General features: G+C 49.9%; 1 protein-coding gene across 3 annotated transcripts in view; it reads right to left on the bottom strand.

The window, feature by feature from the left end:
- The window catches only part of LOC135896810 (phospholipid-transporting ATPase ABCA3-like), a 316,329-nt gene that overhangs the window by 267,676 nt on the left and 22,832 nt on the right, over window positions 1-25,821 (bottom strand). For all 3 annotated transcript variants that reach the window (XM_070525178.1, XM_070525180.1, XM_070525179.1), the window contains exon 3: window positions 13,929-14,267. In XM_070525178.1, coding sequence (XP_070381279.1) covers window positions 13,929-14,267 — 339 coding nt within the window. The remainder of the gene's footprint in view (window positions 1-13,928; window positions 14,268-25,821) is intronic.

Below are 25,821 nucleotides of genomic sequence, written 5' to 3'. Positions count from 1 at the left end.
TCGCTCATCGACAGTAGATGTCTTGCAGACGACACTGGAGTAAAGTTGACAGAGAAACTTCTATCTCTATTCACGCGGAAAGACTGCACTTTTTCTTCTGCCGCCGAGACAATTTCCGACGCAGCGCGGTTTGGATTCACTTACCAGAAGTTGCGTCCTTCCTGTGAGGATCTTCACTTAGATAATAGGTAGATGTTTTGTCGTCGTCAACCAGTGGTTTCTTGGCTTCACTTTCGCTCGTCTCAGCCATATTCACTGAAGGTGCGCTGGGAGGTACGGCAGCGTTGAAAACTAGCGTCGCCGGCTTGATGCCATTGGGGGCTTGTTGTGGCACTTCCGAGTATGGCGCCGATCCTGTGGCACTCATGAGCCTAGGAACGCGCTGTCGGACATATGGCTCGTGTCGGTGTTCTTTGCTGCCTACCACCGTGGTAGGCGTAGATGCGCTGCGGAGCGCAGTCAAACCACTCGATATTGTGCGTGATCTTTAGCACACAGGAATCCCACGGGATGTATGTTCTCCCTAGACAACAGGGAAGTCTCAACACAGCACTGATTCTTGGAAGAAAACAGAAAACAGAAGTTATCATAAATTGTTTCTTTCCCGATTTCGTTTTTTCCTCTTAAGTACTTCCTCATAGCAGGTTTCTTTTCCCTTGCCGCCACCCATGAGATTATTTCAGCATCTCTGACTTTACGCTTTACGTTTTTTGTTGCTGTGTAGCCCACCCTACAGGCCGCATACTTGCTGGTAACCTTCCTAGTTCTTTTCCTCCACTGTGAATCAATGTTTTTCCTGTACAGATGCATCAACACTCTCCCAGCTCGTTTACTTTCTTCCATATTCCTCAGTCGTTATTCATGCTAAATTTTACTGCGAGCTACGGTTTGCAAAACAGTGAGCGCTACCTGGCGCGCAAGAGGCGAAGCTGCAGCGCTCTGCGTGCGAGATTACGTGGTTAGAAAGCGAGTTTGGTTTCTCGGCTTCTGCCTGGCTTATGCCGCGGCAACCGACCGTGTTCACAGCGGTAAAAATAACGGAACACGCCTTCCGTCCGTTCCGGTTGTCGTACATGACATGGACCTACGACTTCTCGAAGCGTACCATTCAGACTTAACGCGTGTGGAAGTATACGCTTTCTAAAACTACCGCTATTCGCCAGACTCATCAAAGCCGTGCACTGAAGGAAGATTACATCAAAGATATCGTATATTCGGAGCCTGTTGGTTCCAACACGGGACTGATGCGAGCGACATGCACTTCTTCAACAAAGAGCGGAGTACACGTGACGTCAAAGCACACCGCCGATGTAACGCCGAGTGTCCACACTTGGTTTCGCAGACTGGCCGCGCGCAGCGATCACCGTGTAAGGCGGCTCGCTTTATTTGCTCTTTGCGGCCGACGGAGTATAGAGAGAACCAACTCTATGTTTTCCGGTGAAGAGGAATGCCCAGCGCTGCCGCCACATCGCCAGTCGTCCGGGAGGCGCGAGCTCGAGATTGCCTGAGCTGCTCTGGTTTATACACGCTGCACGCTGCTCTCTTGTACTGTATTCATATTAGATTCTGGTGGAGGCACTGCGATTTTCCCCCAGCCTCGAATTACGCACCGGAACTCTGGCATCCGTCATGCCTGACGACCCCAGCCCAACATCCCCACCGGTTACTCCTGCCGTCCTATGTGCCGGTGCCCAGTGTGAGCGGGATCCTGATATCTTCAGCGGCACCGATGAGAAAGACGTTGAAGATAGGCTGGAATCGTATGAATGCACCAGCAACACCAACAAATGGGACACGACCTTCTATTTATCGGGCGTCGCCAAGCTGCGGGCGTCTCCAACCACAAAGCCGATCTCCACACGTGGGCTAGCTTCAAAACCAGCATCGCAGAATTTCGGGCCGCCCTGGCGTGCGCAAACTTCGCGCTGAACAACGCCTACGAAGCCGATCCCAGCAAACTGATGAAACGTTCACCAACTACATAGAGGGCATCGCCGACCTCTGCCGGCGTGTCAACCCGACGATGGCGGAGGCGGACAAGGTACGTCACATCATGAAGGGCATTTCCGACGGTGCCTTTCATATGCTGCTGTCCAAAAACCCAGGCACGGTTTCTAAGGGCATTGAGCTTTGCCAGAGTTTCGACGAGCTCTCCACTCAGCGTCTTCTCACGCGATGCCGTCCTGCGTTCGACGAAACCCTCGTGAGCATGACCGCGGCTCCTGAGATGGACTCCCTTCTTTGCCAGATAAAAGAATTCATCTGTGCTGAGGTCGCTCGTGAGCTTTCACTGTTGTCCTAAGCCACGCCCCCATCTTTGCCTTTGCCCATCTTTGCTGCATCTTTGCGCCAGGTCATCCACGAGCAAGCTTGCGCAGCTCTCCCTTCTGCCCGCGAGAAACCGCTGGTGCCGACTACCATCGCTTTTACCAAGGTGACTGAAACTCTCAGCTATGCCGAGGCCCTCGCGCTGCCACATCCTCCGACCTTTGCAACATCCCCATCAGTCGTGCCACTGCGTCCAGTTCCTCACATCTTTAAGCCGCGGTACCCACACAGCAGTGGACAATGGCGCACTCCTGACAACCGCCCAATATGTTTTGCGTGTGGCCTACCTGGCCACGCTGCACGATTTCGTCGTCGCGCGCGACATCCTACCGCCGTAGCTTCGACACCGAACCATACGTTCCCCCGTACCCGCCATCCTCCGCGTCTCAGAATCCTGGCCAAATGTCTTCCTACTGAGACCACTGCCCCCTTGTTGACCGCCATTCGCGATCGCCTCGATGCCGCTTGCTTTCGCCGATGCGTCGTCGTCCTTTACGCCGGAAAGGGAAAACTAATCGTCGCAGTTCCCGATGCAAGAACTGCGTCACCCATGACCATAGTAAGACCTCTCCCTTCTCTGAATAATGTTATCGATGTATATGTGGAAGGCGTCGCTGTACTCGCCCTCATTGACTTTGGTGACGCAGTTTCAGTTATTAGTGCAAAACTTTGCTGTTCACTCAGAAAAGTTACGACGCCACTGTCAAATGCGTCCCTTCGTACTGCCTGCGCATACCACATCACGCCTGCTGCTGCGTGTACTGCTCGCGTTGCGATCAACGGCCTCCTCTACATCGTCGAATTTTTGGTGCTGTGTTCTTGTTCCCATGACCTTATTTTGGGTTGGAGCTTCCTTTCCAATAATAAGGCCGTCATCGACTGTTCTAGTGCTAAAGTGGAATTTGAAACGCTCTGTCATGCCTCACTCCTTGACGCTCGTGAACCTGAAGATAAAGTATTTGCTGCCGAAGACGTTATAATTCCACCGCACTCATAGGCCCTTGTTACAGTGTCATGCAACATTGTTGCTGATGCCAGCGAACTTTTTATGGCATCTGCAATTTTCGCTCGTCGCAAACGTTCCCCACTGCCTTTCGCTCGTTTGGACGTTCATGCCGGCGTCAGAAAACTGCTCGTCGCCAACCGATTGTCCTGTTTTCTCACTTTGTTTCGTGGGGAGTGCGTTAGCCGTGCCCCGTGTGTCGACCCCGCTGCCATCATTGACATGCCAACTGGTTCCATCGCCAATCATGAGGTCACCGGAGTGACCTGTAACCCCACGCAGCAGCCGAGTTCTTCCGATATTTTACATAGCGCCATCACCGACACGCTGACTGTTTCTCAATGGGCCCAGCTTCTACGCCTTCTCGACAAGTTCCATTCGTCTTTCGACTGCCAGCAGGTTCTCTTGGGCCGCACATCAACTGTTTGTCATCGCACCGACATGGGTAGCAGTGCGCCACTGCGACAAAGACGATATCGCGTATCCGCGACAGAGCGCCGTGTTATCGACGACCAAGTAGCGGATATGTTCATGCGCTGCGTCATTCAGGCTTCGGATAGCCCCTGGGCATCTCCCGTTGTTCCTGTTAAGAATAAGGATGAATCCATTCGATTCTGTGTCGATTACCGTCGTCTTAACAAAACTCGTAGAGATGTTTACCTTCTTCCGAGAATTAACAAAGCCCTTGACTGTCTCCAAGGCACGAAGTTCTCTTCTGTCGACTTACGCAGCGGCTATCGGTAAGTCCCAGGGCACCCGAAGACCAACCCAAAACGGCCTTTGTAACACCAGATGGCCTATATGAATATCGTGTCATGCCTTTCGGGCTCTGCAACGACCCCACAACAGCTGAGCGTATGATGGACAACCTTTTGCGTGATCTCTAGTGAAAAACATGCCTGTGCTACTCAGATGATGTGACTACTTTTCGTCTGATTTTCCCATCTATATCTCTAGGCTGGAGGAAGTGTTACAGTGCCTAACTGCCGCCGGCCTTCCGCTCAATCTGAAGAAATGTCATTTTGGCGCAAGTCTGCTCACCATCCTTGGCCACAGGCACGTACCCAAGGGGAGGCCCGGGGGGGACGGGCCACTCCCGAAATTAAGACGCATACCCCCCCTCCCCTCCCATGTCACCACTTCTCACACACATTCCTAAAACGCCGCCAAATCAATGTTGAGACTTGACAGCTATTCGGCGGTGAACATTTTGTTGCCTTTTTCACTCCTTTTGGATGGCGGTAGTTATCGGCGTCTTTTGGGATGTGAAGGCCAGTTTCCTCATCAATTCGGCGCCCGCGCGATTAACTCCAGATGCATGCAGCTGTCATCGTCTATTCGACGGCCACGTGCATCGTTGTTGCTTCGTTAGTTCAACCTTCTGCGTCTAGACTGATCCAGGGACCAGGAAATGGATTCAGTTCGTGGTCAGCTGGTCTGTATTCACATGGAACGAGTTGCGGCCAGAGAAAATGCCAAATGTGTTTAACTTTCCTTTTTCTTTCATTGTTTCCTCGAGTGACGGCTCGCCGTGACGCTGACAGATCCACGGAACTATATACCGCTGTTAAAAGACATGATCTTTTGCCGCAAGTTAAAACACACACAAACGGAAGACACATAAAGAAAGCACTCGTGGCACTTCCAACTAGGTCAACAAGCAACTACAACTAGGCAACAACTAGGCCATGAAGCAGTTCTGTTGCAACATATCCACGTGATATGGGTTAGATAAGGTGGGAAATAAAATAATGCGAGACAGCGTCCATCATGAAACCTTGCAATAACCCTTAAAATGATGGGCTATATGACTGTCACCCGTTAACTCGTCTAGTTTTTCCCTAATTGTACAGCACTTTCCGTGCAAAATTGGCAACTGGAAACAAGAGTCTCAAGGAGTTGAGAAATTAAGCGATCTACTAAGAGAGGGGGCCGAGACAACAGCCAAAAAGAAAGGAAAAGCGAAAATTAACCAATTTAGCCATTGTTTATCAAACTATTTATGGATTAACATCTCTTTATCTCTTTAAAAAAGAAACTGAGAAAACGCCGCCGTAAGTGGAAGACGATTCCGTGTGTTTTAAATGATGCTTCTAAAGTTATCATTAGAGCCACCTAACGTAGCCACTTCTCTGCTGTGCTTATGTAGGTGTTTTAAAGTGAAAGCTTCACTGGCCGCGAACTTGCGGTTTCACCCCGGCCGTGCTCCGAGGAGGCACATGACGTCCCACAGCGTTCCTCGTCACGGTGCGTTCCTCGTCGTTGCATTCGCCTCCGCTCACTTCGCCAGTGCTTCGCATACCTGATAACATGTCGGAAGATTCAAAATGAGAGATCGCGTGCGCCGCAGCCACAGCTGAGGTGGCAGTATGGACGGCGACAATTCTGATAAGCAGAAGGAGGCCTGGAATCGACATCGGAATGAGATAAAGAGGAAACGAATCGTACAGGAAGCAGACGAACAGCGTGCCAAACGATTGGCTAAACGCCGCAACATAGCTAGAACCCCGGACTATCCTGGACTTGAAATCGAGATTAACCAAAGCTATTCATGCTATGCCTTAGCGTTCGCTACGTATGTCCTGGCTTACCCGTGCTAAGCCACTGCCAATTTTTTCTAACCTTACGCGGTGGGCGCAGTACGTCGAGAGTCGCACTTCCTGCGCCACACTCAGTTGTACGTGACTGGCGGCCGCGTATCGTTACGCAACTTCCCAAATAACAATACTAGTCGGTTGTGGAACTTCTTAGAGCAGTAAACGAGGGATCCAAAAGAACTGCGATTGTTCCGCAAATATATATTTCTGTATACTTCTCCCACAGCTCATTAAAAAAACACTGCTATATTCGGAGAAAACTTAAGTCTGCAGTGAAGCTCCGCCCACGCCCTCATCCCCGCCAGCCACTGTTCCTTCGCAAGGCTACAAATAATTCGTACCTCAAACTTTTTCTCATACCCAAATGAGGTGGTATCTACATAAATAAAATTATTAGCACGTAATTTTATACATTTCCCTCACCTATTCTATTGGAATGGCGAATGCATAATTCTTTATCGAACTCAAATAACATGCTTGCTTCGCTACAACTATTTGTTGTGAAGTTTCACTTCAGTTGGCAGTGAAGTTTTATGAGTAAAACGGGTGCAGCAGTGAAATACTGCACCACAGACTTTTGAAGACTCCATAAATTTTGTCCATGCCTGTTGCACACTTCATTGCTTCTGCCAATGAAAAGACTTTTCAAGAACAGCAGACACCCCGGAGGTATCAAGTACGACGCCATTTTGAAAAGGCCGCACGACGACGATTTTGTTTGCTTCTGTGACATGGCTGGTGGAGTAACCTAACTCCGCGCGGCCTGTGTGCCTTTGCTGCCAACTGCTGTATTTTTTTAGTTCTATGCTACTAAACTAATCTTTATTTTACACTGTTGATTCTTTACTTGTTCTAGGCAGTGTTCTTTCTGCGCTTCTTTCCTGCGCGAGTCCATTTGACGTGGTTCTTTGTTTGCCAAGTAAAGCAGAGGTGTGTCGCACAGGCGTGCGTGTAAAATACACCTTATTTCATTTCGCTCTCGTGAGATTTCGCGTTTTTATGGCGAATGGTGGGCGTTATTCACATTTGTGATAATAAGGGAACACCCCCCCCCCCTCATTTGCATAGAAACGTTACCTTAGGTTGCCCCCCCCCCCCCCCGAAAAAAAAATCCTGGGTACGTGCCTGCTTGGCCATGTAGTATCTAAACACGGTATTCTTCCTGACGCCGCCAAGCTCCGTGCAGTTGCTGATTTTCCCAAAGCTTCCTTCGTAAGAGAAGTTCGCAGCTTCCTTGGCCTGTGTTCTTATTTTAGCCGCTTAATTCGGAATTTTGCGTCCATCACCGCTCCCTTGAATCAGCTTCTACGGAGCGACTTGAACGATTACGCCTGGTCGTCCGCTTGTGACGATGCCTTCCAAGAGTTGCGTCATCTACTGACCTCGCCGCCCATACTGCATCACTTCAACCCGACAGCTCCGACCGACGCCAGCGGTATTGGACTTGGCGCTGTGCTCGCGCAGCGTAAATCTGGATTCGACGAGTACGTCGCTGCATACGCAAGCCGCACCCTCACCGAACCCGACAAGAATCATTCCGTTACGGAGAAGGAATGTTTGGCCATAATCTTACCACTTCGTAAATTTCTACCCAACCTCTATGGCAGCCCCTTCTACGTGATAACAGATCACCATGCACTTTGTTGGCTGTCCACGTTGAAGGATTCCTCAGGTCGATTAGCTCGCAGGGCTTTGCGATTGAAAGATTTCGACGCGTGCGTTGTCTACAGGTGTGCCGCCGCCACACTGATGCCGACGCGCTTTACCGTTCGCTCGTGTCAGCAGAAAGCGATGCCTGCCTCTCTGCCGTTGACCAAGTACTTTCGTTCCCAACAGGCTGCGACATGGCTTCAGAGCAACGCAAGGATGCCTGGATTAGTGCTCTTATCCGCTTCCTTTCGAAACCGTCGACTGTTCCTTCACCTTCTCGAGCTTTGCGCCGCCAAGCATCTCACTTCAAAATTCGGGATGGGCTTCTCTATTGTCAGAATTACGTCTCTGACATCCGCAAGTGGTTGCTGGTCTTACCTCGACATCTTCGAGGTGAAATATGTTCTTCCTTCCATACTGACCCGCGGTGTGCACATGCGGGTATCTTCAAGACGTACCCCACCTTCGATCCAGGTTTTATTGGCGTCGCATGTATACCTTTGTGTGCAAGTACATTCGGTCGTGTCCTCAGTGCCAACACCGCTAGGTTCCTGCTCAGCATGTCTATGGTCCACTCCAGCCAATCCCGTGTCCTGGCAGGCCCTTCGATCGCATTAGCATTGACCTGTATGCACCCCTCCCGAGCACGGCTCCCGGAAACCGCTAGATAGTCGTCGCCACCGACCATTTGGCGCGATACGCAGAAACAGCCGCTCTCCCTGCTCCCACCGCTCGTGATATAGCATCCCTCCTCCTGAAAAAACTTTTATTCTCCGTGACGGTGCACCTCGCGAACTTCTGAGTGATAAAGGACGTGTGTCTTCCTCTCCGAAGTCGTAAACGCGCTCCTTACTGAATGTCGTATCGTCCATCGCACCACCACCGCCTACCAGCATCAAACTAACGGTCTGACGGAAAGATTTAACCGCACCCTAGGCGACATGCTCTCCAAATACGTCGCCTCCGCCCACACTGATTGGGACCTCATTTTGCCATTCATCACGTTCGCCTACAACACTGCGCCACAGGCGACCACAAACTTCTCCCCTATCTTCCTCTTGTATGGCCGCGAACCTCGGCTACCCTCGACACCAGTCTTCCGTACAGACCCGACTAATCCAAATCTACGCCCATCTCTGATGCTGCTCGCCGCGCAGAGGAATGCCGCCAGCTCGCCCGTTCCTTTACATCCGTCGACCAATGGCAACAAAAATATCGACGTGACGATGATCACCCGCATTATCACTTTCTTCTGAACTCCCTTGTGTGGCTTTGGCTTCCCGCCGTTTCTGCTGGACTCTCATCCAAGCTTGTCTCCAAATATCAAGGACCCTACCGTGTTGTAGCGCAGACATGGCCTGTGAACTATATTGTCGAGCCTGTTACTCCACCTACGGAGCAACGCTGTCGTGGTCGTGAAACCGTCCACGTACAACGCCTGAAACCGTATTATGACCCCATGATTCTATGCTAACCATTAGTCGCCAGGATGGCTCCTTTTCCTATAGGGGGCGAATTGTAATGAAGAGGAATGTCCGGCGCAGCAGCCACATCGCCAGTCGTCCGAAAGGGGCGAACTCGAGATTTCCTGAGCTGCTCTGGTTGAGACACGCTTCCTGCCCCTCTCTTGTGCTGTATTCATATTCATAATTCGTGGTGCTGCTTTTCTCGCCACTTGTCTGGTTCTACGCAAGTGTTCCCGCGATTTAATCCTTGGGATGGACTTTCTCCGGGAATATGGCGCCATTATTGACCTCCGCGGGCGCTGCATCGCTTTCTCGACACAAAGGGCAACACAGACCGACGCCATTGGACACAGATCCGCACTTCGCGTTTGGGACGAGAGCATAACGAAACCGCCGCATGTGAGTGTTATGGTTCCGGTCAAGTCCGACGAACTACAAATCGCTGAAGCCATTGTCGAAGGCAACATTTCTATGTTGCTGGCATAAGGCATTTGTGTAGCGCGAAGCCTTTTTGAACTTCGTGAAAGCCAGACAACGATCCTCGTTTCCAACTTTACCTTTGAGCATCGGCACATTTTTCGTGGAACTGCCATCGCCTACGCCGAACAATCAACTGACATCGTCGAGTGCTTTTCTTCTGAGGTGGACACAGACGACGGCTCGCTCAGAGACATCGATGTAAACTCTGAGCTTACGGACGACCAAATGAGCGCACTGCAGGAACTCTTGAACGAATTCCGCGCGTGCTTCGCTCGGGCTACTAAGGTGGGCCAAACGCCAATCACGAAGCACCGAATAACAACATCCGCCGACGCACGTCCCATCAAACAACAGCCTTATTGTGTCTGGCCAAAATAACGTGAGGCAGTTCAAGCCCAAGTCAAGAAGATGCTAGATGATGGCGTCATTCAGCCTTCGCACAGTCCGTGGTCCTCCCCGGTCGTTCTAGTCAAGACAAAAGACGGTACGCTTCGTTTCTCTGATGATTATCGACGCCTCAACGATGTTACCAAGAAGGACGTGTACCCACTACCACGTATCGATGACTCTTTAGACAGGTTGCGGCGAGCTAAGTATTTTATGCGAAGCATATTACGAGAGCTCAACCCAGCTCCTCAGGCGCGGCGGTGTCGCCTTCAATACCACGTGACACCGTGACGTCACGACAGAGGAGAAGTGGCTTTAGCTCAACTCTTGCAAGATGGGCTGGGTGGGAATCGAACCAGGGTCTCCGGAGTGTGAGACGGAGACGCTACCACTGAGCCACGAGTACGATGCTTCTAAGCGGTACAAAAGCGCCTCTAGTGAATGCGGTGTTGCCTTAGAAACGAGCTGTTTCTAAGGCTCACGCGTGTGTCGCTTGCTCAGGCGAACATTTCGTTGCCGCGCCGAACGCTGCGTTGCTCGACGCTCACCGCGTCCAATGCGGGGCGCGTAGTCGCTGCGCCGTAGCTCATTGTCTTACACACCTTGGCGGGTCGACGGGAACGCTGTCGCGTTCCACTCTTGAAGGCGAAGCAGAGTAACGCATGAGTTGTTTCTTCGTCTAGCCGAACCAAATATAACCAAGCAACAACAGTTCACCAGGCTAAACAGTGGTTCAACAACTAAAATAAATGCTAGTATGCTTCGCATCCTGGGCTTAATCTTACCTAAGCCACAGCCATTTTTTCGTCTCTCGATCTAAAGAGCGGTTACTGGCAAATCGAGGTCGATGAATAAGACCGCGAAAAAACTTCTTTCGTCACTCCAGATGGCCTTTACGGATTCAGAGTACTTCCTTTCGTTCTCTCTTCGGCACCAGCAACATTCCAGCGAATGATGGACACAGTTCTCGCTGGTCTGAAGTGGCAAAGCTGCCTCGTCTACCTTGACGACGTGGTTGTTTTTTCGGCGACATTTGATGACCACCTGAAACGACTGCGGCAAGCTCTCGAAGCCATCCGATCGGCTAACCTCGCCCTTAAGCCTCAGAAGTGTCATTTCGGCTACAAGGCGCTGATGTTTCTTGGACACGTGGTCAGCGCGGAAGGCGTTAGCCCCGATCCCGCGAAACCTGCCGCTGTAGGCTCGTTTCCAACACCGACCGACAAGAAGGGTGTCCGACGCTTCCTGGGCCTTTGCGCATACTACCGGCGTTTTATCGAAAATTTTTCAAAGATGGCGGAGCCGCTGACTCGCCCCACGAGGGACGATGTATCCTTCGTCTGGTCCTCAGAGCAAGAGACTGCTTTCACCGAGCTTCGACAGCGTCTGGTGTCAGCACCAGTTTTGGCCCACTTTGACGAGGAGGCGGACACGGAAGTTCATACAGACGCCAGTAACGTTGGTCTTGGTGCGGTGCTTGTACAACGGCAGGAAGGTATTGAAAGAGTGATCGCCTACGCAAGTCGCACACTATCGCGTGCAGAGACCAACTACCCCACCACGGAGAAAGAGTGTCTTCCCGTCGTATGGGCGCTGGCCAAATTTCGACCTTACCTTTACAGCCTCCCATTCAAAGTTGTAACTGATCATGACTCGCTGTGATGGCTTGCAAATCTCCGGGACCCTTCCGGACGATTGGTTCGGTGGAGTCTACGTTTGCAGTACGACGTCACCATCGTGTACAAGTCGGGCCGCATACACAAAGATGCTGACGCACTCTCGCACGCCCCTATCGACACTACCAACCACGACATTGAGGACGACCGCGCTTTCCTAGGGGCCGTAAGCATTACTGATTTGTCCACACGGCAGCGCGCATACGACGCACTACGGCCTATATTCGAACATTTGGAAGGACGAAATCCATCAATACCCCGGCATATAGCTCGAGAATTGTCGTCTTTTTGTTTACGACATGCCATCTTATACAAGAAGAACTCCGCTGCCACCAACAAGACCTACCTTTTGGTCCTTCCAGCATACCTCCGTGCCGAAGTTTTGTTCGTTTGTCATGACGAGCCTCCTTCTGGCCATTTGGGCTTTACACGAACGCTTGATAGAGTGTGCATATCCTACTACTGGCCGAGACTTGCCGAGTGTGTTAAGCGGTACGTCCAAGCCTGCCGTGAATGCCAGCGCCGAAAGTCGCCAGCTGTGAAGCTTGCGGGATCGCTGAATCCGATTGATCCACCTGGAAAACCTTTCGACCAGGTCCGCATGGATCTTCTGGGCCCGTGTCCACTGTCATCTTCTGGCAACAGGTGGATAATTGTCGCCACGGACAATTTAACGCCATATGCTGAGACAAAGACGCTCCCTCAAGGCACAGCTTCCGCGGTTGCCCAGTTTTTCATACAGAGCATCGTCCTACGGCATGGCGCCCCATCGCACGTCATCCCAGACCCAGGCAAAGCCTTTACAGCACAGCTCATTGAAGACGTTTTCAAACTCAGCTGCACGACTCATCGAAGGACAGCTGCCTATCATCCGCAGACAAACCGCTTGACCGAACGACTGAACAAAACGATGACTGACATGCTGTCTATGTACGTAGACGTACAGCACCAGACGTGGGATGAGGTACTCCCTTACGTAAAGTTTGCCTATAATACTGCTACGCAAGAAACAACACGCTTCATGCCGTTTTACCTCGTTTACGGCCGTGAAGTGCAGACTATGTTAGAAGCAATGCTGCAGTGCGACAACATCGATCATCTCGACCTCGCCCAAGATGCCGAACTTTTCATGTAATGCGCGGAAGAAGCCCGTCAGCTTGCCCGAGTGCACATAAAGCAGCAACAGAGCATGGATGCGCACCGTTACAATCTCCTTCATCGACATGACGAGTTCCAACCTGGTGATCAAGTTTTTGTCTGGACTCCCGTGCGCCGAAAAGGACTATCCGAAAAGCTTTCGAGTCGCTACTTCGGACCTAACAGAGTGTTGCAGCGAATTAGTGACGTGAACTACGAAGTCCTTCCTGACGGAAGTCAGCCTCCCCGACGTCGACAACCGCAATCTGAATTAGTGCGCGTTGCGCGGTTGAAACCGGACTATAGCCCCTAATATTCGACGTTTTCAGCCGCTTAGGTTAGTTTTGTGGTTGCTCGTCCATCAGTGCCCTGTGACTATATCGCACACCACAGTGATTGTGATTGCCTATGTGTTCGTCCTAGACCATCTCGGCGTTCTCAGGTCAAGCCTACATATGCTTTCCTTCTTCTTTTCTTTTTTTTCTGAAGAGGGGTAATGCCACATGGTGTGGCGCAGCAAGAGACTGAAGAATTAGAGAACGAGGTTCGTCTCGGCATCACGCGCCGCCGCTTGCGTTTTCGTAAAGTGCAACCGCCTCTATCTTATTCAGCTTGTATACTCCACCAGGGTATACGCTACAACTTATATATATATATATATATATATATATATATATATATATATATATATATATATATATATATATATATATATATATATATATATATATATATATATATGTGTATATATATATACTTTGTGGCCGGCTTCACACGCATGACGGACGAGGGGTACACACAACGGGAACATCGCTTTAAAATATTCTCGTTGCTTTTCCATCCCTCCTCCGTACGTAATCCCCGCAGATAAACCAACAGCTGGCCCTTGCGCCGTCCGCCTTCCTGTGTGTCTTGCGCTATTATTCACAATGCACTCTACGTACGCGCTTGGCAGGTAAGCTCGCGGCAGAGAAAAGGGCAAGCATGCACAAGAACCTCTAAGAGCAGGATTGTTCGCAAGAAGAACGTGCTAGCGAATCCGAATGCTCCGCATGTCATTACGGGGAAGGCGAACGACCAGCGGTCACAAAAAAAAAATCCCCTACGCACAAAAGTGTGACTAAGGCCTTTGGTTTTCACAGCGGTGTGACAACCCACGCAACAGCGCGAAGGAGGCCGCTTGCGACCGCAGCCACCGACTCACCGAAGGACGATTCGGCCGGGGAGAAGGAGCCGAGGGGAAAGAGGTTCACCCTGTTTGGTGGGATGGATGTTGAGGGAACGTAGAGCGTCGTCGCGAGGCTAGCCGACTCTCCTTCCGAGCCAGACAGATTCACGCACAAAGCGGCCTTGGAGGAGATGTCCGTCAGCTTCTTGCATTTTTCAATCACGGCGTCTGCATTGGCCTCAGGGTGCAGCTCCACGGAGCCAAATCCTTGGCTAGTGTCATCGCTGGCACCGGCGCCGATCGGAGAGCCGACAGCGCGGGCGCCTCGTTCCACGATGTCAGGCGAGGGCTCCCGACGCTTGCCGCTAAGGACACCTGGAAAGAGAGTGAGAGAGAAGCGAACGTCGATTTAAAATAAATCGGAGGTAACCCCTGTGGGTATCTCTTGCGAGGTGCCTACATCGTCTTACTTCGCAAGAGGTATAGCAGCATCTAAAAGAACTGCACCATAAACGTGTTTACACCTTTTACGGCTGTGTAAAGGGCGTTTGGCTCAGAGGCGAAGATCTTCACATTTGACGGGCGAGGTTGAACCCTTGTCGAGGAGCAACGAAGTTTGCCGACATTCCGCTGCAAATAAAGGTCATGATAGCGGCGACAGATGACACCAAGACCAAATTGAATAAAGTTTCAGAGGTGTTGTCAATACTATTCTCAGGTATTTCTGGCCAACGCAGCTGGTCTACACAGCTTCAACTACGCTTTTTCTCATCGCAGATGCAGTTGGAGCTCGCTGTCATACACAATAGAAATTGCTATAGCATCTCAAGGCAGGGCTGTGACGCACGGGACAAAGGGCGCTCCTTTTCAGGGTATAAAAAATTTCGACATGTGCATAGTTCTTGATATGAAAATTACGCAGGAGATGTGCAGGCTCGTCAAGAAAATCTCGAATTTTCAAAATTCAGCTTTTCTTTTCTTTTTTTTTTCTGTGCGATGTTAGGGCAGTGAAAGCCTGCTGTACACGCGTAGTCAGCAGCCACAGTCGGGAATGTCCCGTGACGGTGCGCAAAACACATTCGCTTTAGAAACTGTCTACCCCCTTGACAATATGTCCGCTCGGCCCGCTTGGGGTTTGTAGGGTTACGACCGACAGCTCATTACAAAGCCCGACGAGTGAACACTGGTATGCGATAAGGGCAGGCCAAGCGCTATCATAACCGTTCGTACCGGAAGCTCCCGCAGCCCCTGCAACAAATAGCTGCCACCTGCTTCTTCACTGCCTCATCAACCGGGATTCAGTCGCGTTCGGTGACATGCGCAGTATCGGTGACATTCTGAGCGTTGTGGCTACCAGACCCAGCTTGAATCAGATTATATTGTTCTTGCCGATCTCATCTCTCGTCACGGCAAGACGCTGCGTATCGTGTAGGATATCTACAAGCGCTATCTTACCAGCTGTGATACACTTTATGCGGCGACCTCCTTCCTTAGGAGCTAGCTGAGAAATGGTAACTGGCTACCTGCCTGCAGACTTCAAGCAGCAGGTGGTATCTTCGGCTAGCTAGATGTGTAGCCGCTCTCCGTCCGCAGTAGAGGCCCAGCGCCTAAGCAAACTCCGTTTGAGAACCGTGTCGATAAGCAAATAGAACAATTGTGATACTGCGAGGAGACCAGGCCGGAGCAAAACGGCGACTTCCCCTTTCGCCAATCAACAGACGGCAGTTGGGGGGGGGGGGGGGGGCGTCACGTGATTAGAGCTCGGCGAAATCTCGGAGCCGATCGACAAGTGCCCCTTGGAAGTTATCAGCATCTGTTCGTTTTGCAATACGCTGGTAGAGTGAGTAAGTTCCCCCAACTCGAACCATTCGACACAATTGTGCAGTTCAAGCAGAAGGAATGCCACGAATACTACGACGGCGAATACTACGCACCTTGCAGAAGGTTTTCTCAGTGCACTGAAATGTCTCACCGTGCAACGAAAATGAAATTTCAAAACCACATGTGGGCATCCTTTGAAAGATGTGCGGGTAGCGTGTCGAGAGTGTCAAGCAACTGCGAAATTCGCCAAAAGGAAATTCCTAAGCTAGTGTCCTACAGCATTACGCGGCCGGTAATCGCAATATCTCGTCTTCAGCACTTTAGGTGCCACGGACCTTGAAAGCATTTAACGTAGGCAATACGTTAAGGTGGACGTGTGAGCAATTCTTTAACGCTTGTGCACAGTGTAGGAATTTTGCATGTAACCCCTAAATACCCACTTCCTGTCTACTTTAATGAATTTTTTGAGGCACGCAGTATATATCCAGGGTGTCCTGTGTGAACTGAACGAGGGACGTTTTATATATTTTATGAAAATCATGTGCCAGCAAAGCGCAAAATGCGCCAAATAAGCAAGCACAACACTGTACACTAGCAGAAAGACAACAAGGGGGCTGCAAAAGCCGAAGAGCGGAGCATGGGGCATATACGAAATCGTTCTGCTTGCTGTGCTAGATTGTTCTATAAAGTGAAAAAAAAAAAACAGACACAAATGTGCGCAAACTTTCGGCGGTTTATTGTTAGCTATCGCACGTCAAATATATACACGAAGGGTGACTGTAATATAAGTATATAACACAAAATGCAAGACGAAACAGGAGCTAAACTACGCACATCTGATTTAACACTGACAAGCATGGCTAGGTCAAACATTCGTCTATGAAATAAAAAAATGATTCTCTCAGCGCCACAGAAGGTGTAATTATCAGCTGTTGAATAGCCCTTATTTTCTCCTTCTTGATTAGTTTTGACAGTTCCGCGAATACTGTCTGATGTCTTGACTCGGACACTTTCATTCTTTGTAATTTCTTTATTCGGTCCTTCGTTATTTGGGAGAGCTTACCTGTATATTGGTTGCCTTGGTGCATTACCTCCCACTTCAATAGCTGCTTCTACAGGCAGCCTAGTTACGGTTTCATTCATTACCACTGTCTTCCTGATCCCTCTGTTTTAAGGAGGCTGCATATTTGTTTGTATCAGGCTGAATTGGTCTGATTTTACCCTTAACGCGTCTAGGTTGGCCTGTTGCTTCTTGACCAATTTTATTCTTTCTCTTTCGAAATTGAGGTGAATCCTAGACCTCACTGACCTTTGATCACTGCACTTTACCTTGCCTAACACTTCTACATCGTTCACTATGATCAGATCGGTAGAAAGTATAAATCAATTTCATTCCGTGTTTCACCATGAAGACTTTCCCCGCTTCACTTTCTGTTGCTACGCCTCCAGAAGAAGGCATTCATTATACCCATCTTAATCCTTTCCGCGTATTCTACCAACATCTCTCCCCTAGTGTTCCTACAATCGAAGCCGTAGTTGCCAAGTACTTGTTACCAGCTTGCTTTTTCCCCACTTTTGCATTGAAATCACCCATCACAACAGTATAGTGAGTTTGCACTTTTCTCATTGCTAATTCGACATCGTCACATAAAACTGATCTACTTCATCATCATCATGACTGGAGATTGGAGCGCAGGCTAGAACTACCTTTCATATATACCTTCTATTAGGTTTTATTACGACTGCTGCTACCCTCTCATTATTGCTGTAGACTATTTGCCCGCTATGTCCTTATGGATTAGGAATGCTACTCCGCACTGCTTCTTATCTGGAAGCCCTCTATAGCAAAGGACGTCGCCATTAGCCAGCACTGTATAAGCCCCGCCAGTTCTTCTAACCTCCCTAAGGCCAATGATATCCCGAACAACGCCTGATAGTTCAAGATTCTTGCAAAGCTAGCTTCAGTCGAGAGAGTTTGTGTATTAAATGATGCCAAGGTCAGTTTCCACTGGCGGTATGACCAAGCCCAGAGACTCTTAGCACCCTCTGCTACGTTATAAGACTGAGAACCGCCTTGGTCAAGTGCTCCGCAGCTGCTGGGGACTGAGGGCCATTGGTTGACTGAATGAGTTTTTTGGAAGGGAGTGGCCGAATAGTGTACCAGGGAGGCCAGTCCGTGTTCTGGTGAGGAAGTGTCTTTTGTTGAAGCTTAGTGGGTCTTTCTAACGTGGTTGTACCTGGATTAGTATAGCCCCACTGGCTCTTGGCGTTATTGCTGTGTCAGGTGCCACTCCAAGCCGGGAGATGTAGTCTACTCTAAGAAGTGAATTAGAGCTTACCATCTCCATATATGAAGAAAAAAACGCGAGGATTCGAACTTCTAATTATGGCAACCGAGCATCCCAGCTAGCTCAGTCAGATAACCCTGCAGGTTGTGGGGCCACCTCATGGAGCGAAATTCGAGCCCAGAGGATCCTACAGCTCTAAAAACACGTTTGAGTTATGCAGGATAGACGGGTTTTGATGATCCCACCAGGTAGCACAACATAGTATTTCTCAATGTGTCTAACATCGTCATTTCAGAATCTCCCGTAACCATTCGGCCACGAATTCGGCTAAGTACGCAGGACATTTTTCTACAAATTTGAAGTCTTCATTCATTCATTCATTCATTCTAAATAAGGGTTCAGTTCTGGGTTATCCCATGGCGAAGATTAAGTAATACGAGTTGATCGGGGCCTTTGGTTTACACTGTGCATGAAAGCGATTCTTAGCCTAATCAGCTGATCTGACTAACTATGGCTGATGTGGACGAGAAGCTAAAAAGGGCGTGGTTGTAGTAATGCCTTTGCTACAAATTTCTTAAGACAATTCTAGAAAGCCTCGTATGCGAGCATATCATAAGAAGCCAACAAACAACGACGCCTAGGAAAATGTTGGGGAAATGTACTTACTAATTGAACTAAAGAAATTATAATTAGCAATGAAAGTGGATGAAAAAAAGAACTTGCCGCCGGTGGCAAGTTGTTTTTTCATTCACTTTCATTTCCTATATTTTTGTCGTTTCTTTATTTCATTTATTAAGCACAAGTAATTTCCCCCAATGTTTTCCTAGGCGTCTTTCTTTGTTGACTTCTCATGATATTAATAAAAAATCAGGCCCCTCGGTTAACCCCCCTTTCTTCTCGTCCGTATGCGAGCAGAATTTTAAAACGTGATGGGTTTAATTTCAGGCAATAATTAAGAAGTGTACTTTGGCTAGTTGGTTGATGTTAGCATTAGACAGGTCTCGAAGAGCAGCACCACGCTCCCCACAAGAGAGCGGAAAGAGCACGCGACAAAGACCTTCAACGGAAATTATTAACCCAACCGCTCGAGAGATATAACTCCGCTGGAAGTTTAGCTGCGATCCTGCGAAGTCGCCTAGTATGCGGCTGGTCGCAGAAAAGCGTGATTGCGCTCGCTAGGTAGCAAATGGCTTTAGACGTGCGATACTTTCAATATAGTAAATGCGTTGTGCTTTGCGACAGAGAAGTTTGGAACATAATGCCACGTCGCAAAACATGACACAGAGCCGTGCTTTTCTTTTCAAACGTGACGCAATATTGCTTGGTAACGAATGCGAACTGTGATATGAATATCTCTAGTGTTTCCAGTGTTTCCTACTGAGTATGAAACAGGGCATAAGCTGGGCTAGTCGGTGTACGCTTGACATGGCAAACCGCGTAGACGCCATTAGAAGTGAACAAATTTGGGAGATGCGTTGAGTGTCAACGAAGTTTTACTCGGTGTCCTACAGCACAGAAGTCAGGAGACCCAAGGGCACAACGCTATATATAAGGTACTCGACTAATCCCAAAGAAAACGGAGTGACAACAAAATAACCAGAGGACAAGGTGACATACATAGCAAAGAAGACGATGGTCTAAACTGGCTTTAAGAGCGTGTAAATGCTTTGGAAGCAGCGAAAGAGCGATTAGGTCAAAGCGGGTGGAAATTCTTTTTTGCCCATTACCCCACTAGTTGCCAACCTTTGTACTGCCACTGCCGCCACCGCCTTCGCCACCTCTTCTTACTACGCGCCTAATTGTGGGTGTGGTTTGCTCATCACCCCACCACATCAAGCAACACGTTCATTCACTGGCCTATCAGTCAAGACGTGCAACTTGGCGTATCGTCTGCTCCGTAGCGCCACTCTTCAGCACTCATCAGGGCGGAGGAACAAGGTAGTGTTAATAGTGATTTTCTGGAGATGCACTAGGAGCAGCTAAAGAACTGGATTGCCAGCAAGCGGTGGTAGTGGATTCAGCCGGTTCTGCCAAAGCGGAGAAGTTGGGACACGGTAAAGCATCGCTGTCGCACTTCCTGCTGATTCCCAGGCCCTTAAAGGGAAGCTGAAGCACTTTTCGAAAAAAATGATTCCCCTTCGGCATTCTACAGTTCTTAGTCCATTAAACACGAATATCTAGTTTAAGAAGGGCGGAAATAAACGCAAGCGGCTCTTCTTTTTTTGCAAGAAAACGCGCACCAGCACCTCGGGGCATCGCGCGAACGCCGCTGTTGCCCGTGATTGGTCGGGACCGCTGTAACGTCATTCACGGGGATCACCGGTCGGCGCCGCTGTTTCAGAGCATAGCACGCTGTTCTGGTCAGGCTTCACAGATGAGTTGTAAGCATCATGGAACGTTCTCGCTGTCTCGGACAGCTTGTATTTTCGCCTTACATGTTCGAACCGACAGGCGATACAGAAAACGATCGCGGCAACGACGATGTTGAGTGTGCCAACAGCGAGAACGATGTGTCAACCGTCTCGCGCATTGGAAATATTAACTGGTACATATGTTTTTGTTTTCATCTCGCTGCACGTTGCAATAACAGGAGAAAAAAAATGGCTTTGGCTTAGCTAAGGTTAAGCCCAGGATGCGAAGCATACTAGCCTTTATTTTAGTTGTTGAACCACTGTTTAGCCTGGTGAACTGCTGTTGCTTGGCTATATTTGGTTCGGCTAGACGAAGAAACAACTCATGCGTTACTCTGCTTCGCCTTCAAGAGTGGAACGCGACAGCGTTCCCGTCGACCCGCCAAGGGGTGTAAGACAATGGGCTACGGCGCGGCGACTACGCGCCCCGCATTGGACGCGGTGAGCGTCGAGCAACGCAGCGTTCGGCGCGGCAACGAAATGTGCGCCTGAGCAAGCGACGCACGAGAACAGCTCGTTTCTAAGGCAACACCGCATTCACTAGAGGCGCTTTTGTACCGCTTTGAAGCCTCGTACTCGTGACTCAGTGGTAGCGTCTCCGTCTCACACTGCGAAGACCCTTGTTCGATTCCCACCCAGCCCATCTTGCAAGAGTTGAGCCAAAGCCACCTAGGAAGTATTTTAATGATTGGAAAATGTAGAGAGGTCGGCCGGATAATGGAGCATCTGGCCTGCTACTCTACGTAAGGGAGGGGGAAGAGGGGAAGAAAGGGGTCACAATGATGGATGAGAATGGGAGGAACGAGGTGAATGACACATTACACAACTGGTATCACAGGCGTGAGTCCAGGCCCGTGTCACCTAGGAAACGTGAAAGTGCACGCATTGTCTCTGTCGTCTGCCAACTCTGTGGCCACGCGCCTAGCAAGAGGTCCTCCGACAGTGGTCCATTGTGGAAATGTCTCAATGTATCTGCCAATGTCAGTCTTTCTCGCGCATACTCAGGGCACACCACGAGCACATGTTCTATAGTCTCTACAGCGCCACACACTGAACAGTCCGGGGAGTCTGTCTGTCCAATAATGTGCAAATATTTGCGCGTGAAGGCGACGCCTAATCGCAGTCTGTGTATCAGGCATGTATGAGGGCGTGGAATTCCACGCAGAATAGGAAATTTCATATCGGGATCCAGGCTTTTAAGGCGGACGTGACGAGCGTCTGGCTGGGCCCAGTATGTTCTCGTCGCACTCCTCATTAATTCCGACAGGAGGCATGTGATGTCCGGTCTGGAGAATGGCACTACAGTTCGCATGCCATTGCTGAGGGCGCGCCTTGCTGCAGCATCGGCCATCTCATTACCGTTGAGCCCACAGTGTCCCGGGATCCATTGGAACACTATGCGGTGGTGTTTTTCTTGAGCGTATGAAAGTAGCTCGGTGATCTGCAGGGCCAGAACCTGATATGCGGTGTGGCGCAGGAAGCATCCCAAAATTTGCAGCGCGGGTTTTGAGTCCGTGAAAATGCACCACTCTTGAGGTCTTTCCCCGCAGATGTGGCGAATCGCTTCTCGAATAGCCACAAGCTCTGCAGCGGTTGATGTTGAATTATGGTTTAGTATGAAACCTCGAGTCATCTGTTGGGCTGGTATCACCACAGCTGCTGTCGATGCCTTAGGTGACACGGAGCCGTCTGTGTACACATGAACATATGTCGGGTATTCTGACCAGATGTACGCGAGAGCAAGTTGTTGTAGTCCACTGACGGGAACCAATGATTTCTTTAGTATGCCGGGGACATGTACGCATACGGAAGGTTGAACCATCATCCATGGTGGTTTGACGGGGTGGTATGGAAGGGCATAGCCTGATGTTATGTGGGGTAGATGGCAACGGAGTGCACTTGTGAAACTGCTGTCCAGTCGCTCATGTAGAACCGACGTCAATGGATGACAATGGTGTCGCGTCAGTAAGCGTAAATACACACGAAGTGGTTCGTGGGACAGGTATATCGGTAATGGGCATACGTGGGCTTCCTCAATTGCGCCTTTGTTGGAGGCACGCCGTGGCAACCCGAGGCGTATTTTGAATGCCTGCGCTTGGACGCTCTCTAATGTCCGTAAGCAGGAAATGCTCAAGTTTGAGAATATCGGAAGGCTGTATCGAATGTAGCCCACGAAAAGAGACTGATAGAGTCTTAGTAATGAGCCTTCCGTGGGGCCCCATTTCATGCCTGTTGCGAAGCGAAGAACATGGCAAAACAGATTAAGTTTTTGCTTCAACATATTAACATGCCTCGTCCATGACAAATCGCGGTCGATGATAATGCCCAAGAATCTGTGGTGGGAGACATAAGGTATTATGACACCATTAATGGAGATCGGGTAGCGGCAGACGGATTTGCGCGTGAATGCAACCACAGCACATTTTTCGGCAGCTAAGCGCAAACCCTGACGCCGTATGTATCGTGAAGTAGATGACACAGCCCGTTGTAATTTCGCACGTAGTTGTGGGCGTGTTGTACCAGAAGCCCAGATGCAGATGTCATCTGCATATGCACTGATGTGGATGTGAGGTGGAAGCTCGCTCACCAGGCCAATCAGTGCCACATTAAATAATGTTGGGCTGAGAACTCCTCCCTGAGGAACTCCACGGCATACCTGATGACGGTTAGTGTCTCCGTCAGTCGTGGACATGTAAATGAAACGGCCGCTGAGGTAGCTCACAATCCACAGGTAGAGCCGGCCGCCAATACCCAAGTCATCTAGGGCATCGAGAATGGCTTCATGAAGGATGTTGTCGTAGGCCCCTTTGATATCTAAGAAAACAGCGGCGACGAGTCGGCGTTGACGTTTTTCATGTTCCACTGTCGTAACGAGGTCAATGACGCTGTCAATTGAAGAACGACCCCGCCGAAAACCGGTCATCATGTTCGGATAGAGATCATTTCTTTCCAGAAACCATTCGAGCCTCGCCAGGACCATTCGTTCCATAATCTTGCCAACACAGCTGGCTAATGCAACTGGGCGGTATGAGGTAAGCTCATAAGGAGTCTTTCCAGGCTTCAAGAGAGCAACCAGGCGGCTTATCTTCCACTGCTGCGGAACAATACCGGAGACCCATGTGTCGTTGTAATAATTGAGCAGTGCAGTGCGACCAGCCCTGCCAAGGTGAGACAGAGACGAGTACGAGATCCCGTCAGGGTCAGGAGCAGATGAATGCCGACACGACGCAAGAGCAGCATCTAATTCGGGCATCGTAAAGAGCAAGTCGTAGTGGTCACTTGAGGAAGGTGGCGCAAAAACTTCGAATTGGATAGAGGCTTGTTGAGTTGTGCCCACAATCATTTTGCAGAAGTCGTCCGCTACCTCTACATCATTGCGGCGTTGGTAAAGGGCCAGAGCACTGAAAGGGTACCTTTCTTGTGGGGGAAAACGTAGGCTCCTGACTACATGCCAAATACGTGACAGCGGCTTGCGAGGATCCAGTGATGAGCAGAACTTTCTCCAGCGCTTCCTTCCTAATTTCTCGAGATGGCGCGCCGAACGCTGCGTTGCTCGACGCTCACCGCGTCCGATCAAAGCCACCTAGAAAATGTCTAGCAGAGGCAAGCGCAGCTGCTTATATACCGCCGCGACGCCGCGAGCGACGGCGCGGGTTGGAGCCCCGTTTCTCCTCTGTCGTGACGTCACGGTGTCACGTAGTATGGCATGGGGTCAAAGGTCATTGAAGGCAACACCGCCGCGCCTGAGGAGCTGGGTTGTGCTCTCGTAACATGCTTCGCATAAAACGCGCTAAAGTGTCACTGGGAACTTGCTGCAGGAAGAATTCCGAAGCACTAACTTCTCATTAGATTGTAAACACGGGTCCAATTCCGCGATGTCAAGCACCTTGCCGCTGCTTGTCTAAAATTCGGTGTTTTTTTGCGTGTTGATGCACGATCGCGAACATAAGTACCGCGTTCCAAAGCGCGCACATACAGTGCTGCGATGTCCAGTCATGGAAGTTGCTTATCATACACATCCAGATCGAGATGGCCAGGGGGATTACATGTGCAATATTCAGACTATGGTTAGAAGACTTCGCGATTGTGGCTCGTTCAAGAATCGGTATGCGTGCTGCATGCTAGTGTTGACATACAGATATTAGGCAGTTTTAGCACCACTGTGTGGTAAACACAGTAACATTACGGTAACTGCAGCCGTACGTCGAATGTCGCTTGGCAAGCCTAGCAACGCTAGCAACAACGCGTTTCCGCATTGGTCGTAAGGCTATCCGGCTGCACTAAAACTGTGTTACCAGAAGTTCATGGCTGCAAATGTTCGCATTTCTCGAGTGCATCAATGTGGGCACCGGAATCGGAATACCAATTCCCCGCATCGTTGTCAAGCTCCGATGATAATCACTGTCGCGGAAATGGTCCGAGCACAGCATAGTTGACTTCGTAGGCAGAAAATTCTCTCTCCTCACCGCACGGACCCACTACGCTGCAAGCGTCTTGTCCTTTTGGAACATGTGAAACACCACATCGTCTCGCCCGCGTGTGTTCGCACTGCCGAATGCTGCACATAAGGAAGGCATGTTGGGCGCCCTTGGCTTTAGGCACTCACGCAGCACAGAAAGGAAGCACAGTTCACGAAAATCGCAAAAGAAAGCAAACGTCAGCGGCGGCAGATCTCTCGTAGCATCATAAGTGCAGGATGGAAAGAAACCCGTCAGCACATGCCAGCACGCCGGTCCGCCGGCTCGCTCCCCGGGAATTACGTCACTCTCACCGTTTCTCTCCTCCGGCTGCCTCCTCACCCGGCACTCCAGGAAGCAACGGGGGCGTGTCCGCGGGGAGATTTAGAATGCAATTTCCGCCCCTTGTATTAACAAAACGAAGAAAAAAATTCAGAACTGCAAATTAATAGGTCTGTTCTTCGCAACACCAGTAATTCATGGAATTTCAAAACCGTTTCAGCTTTCCTTTAAAACGTATCCTTGTAGAGTCAGTGCATTCTAATGTAAAGCACGGTGTAATTATTTACTGCGCCAATGGGCATCCCCAACTGACACTCTGGCCACCATGTTAAATTTAACACTTGGTGTTTTCATGCTATTGCAGGGTCCGATGAAGCCGAAAGACTTTCGGCTTTCTCTGGGGCGAAACAAGGCAATTGATTGTGAACACACCGTAAATGACACTCGGGCTGCATTTTTTTTTGTTGCTTTCACTTTGGGTTCTTGCCGGTCCGTCGTGCACTTTTAGACAGCGTTGTGCTTTTGCATTACGTGTCTCTTTCGCAAGCATAGAAGTTTGCTTTTTAGACCGCGAATCTGTGCGCTCCTTTCACTATACCTGTTGTCTGCGCTGTTTACCGTCTGAGTGCTTGGTGCCCAGGATGATGATTAGGCAGACGTGTCGGTATGA

This window comes from Dermacentor albipictus, chromosome 9 (assembly GCF_038994185.2).
Source record: "Dermacentor albipictus isolate Rhodes 1998 colony chromosome 9, USDA_Dalb.pri_finalv2, whole genome shotgun sequence".
NCBI lineage: Eukaryota > Metazoa > Arthropoda > Arachnida > Ixodida > Ixodidae > Dermacentor > Dermacentor albipictus.
The sequence above is the reverse complement of the archived record's forward strand: the minus strand, read 5'-3'. Positions and strand labels throughout refer to the sequence as shown.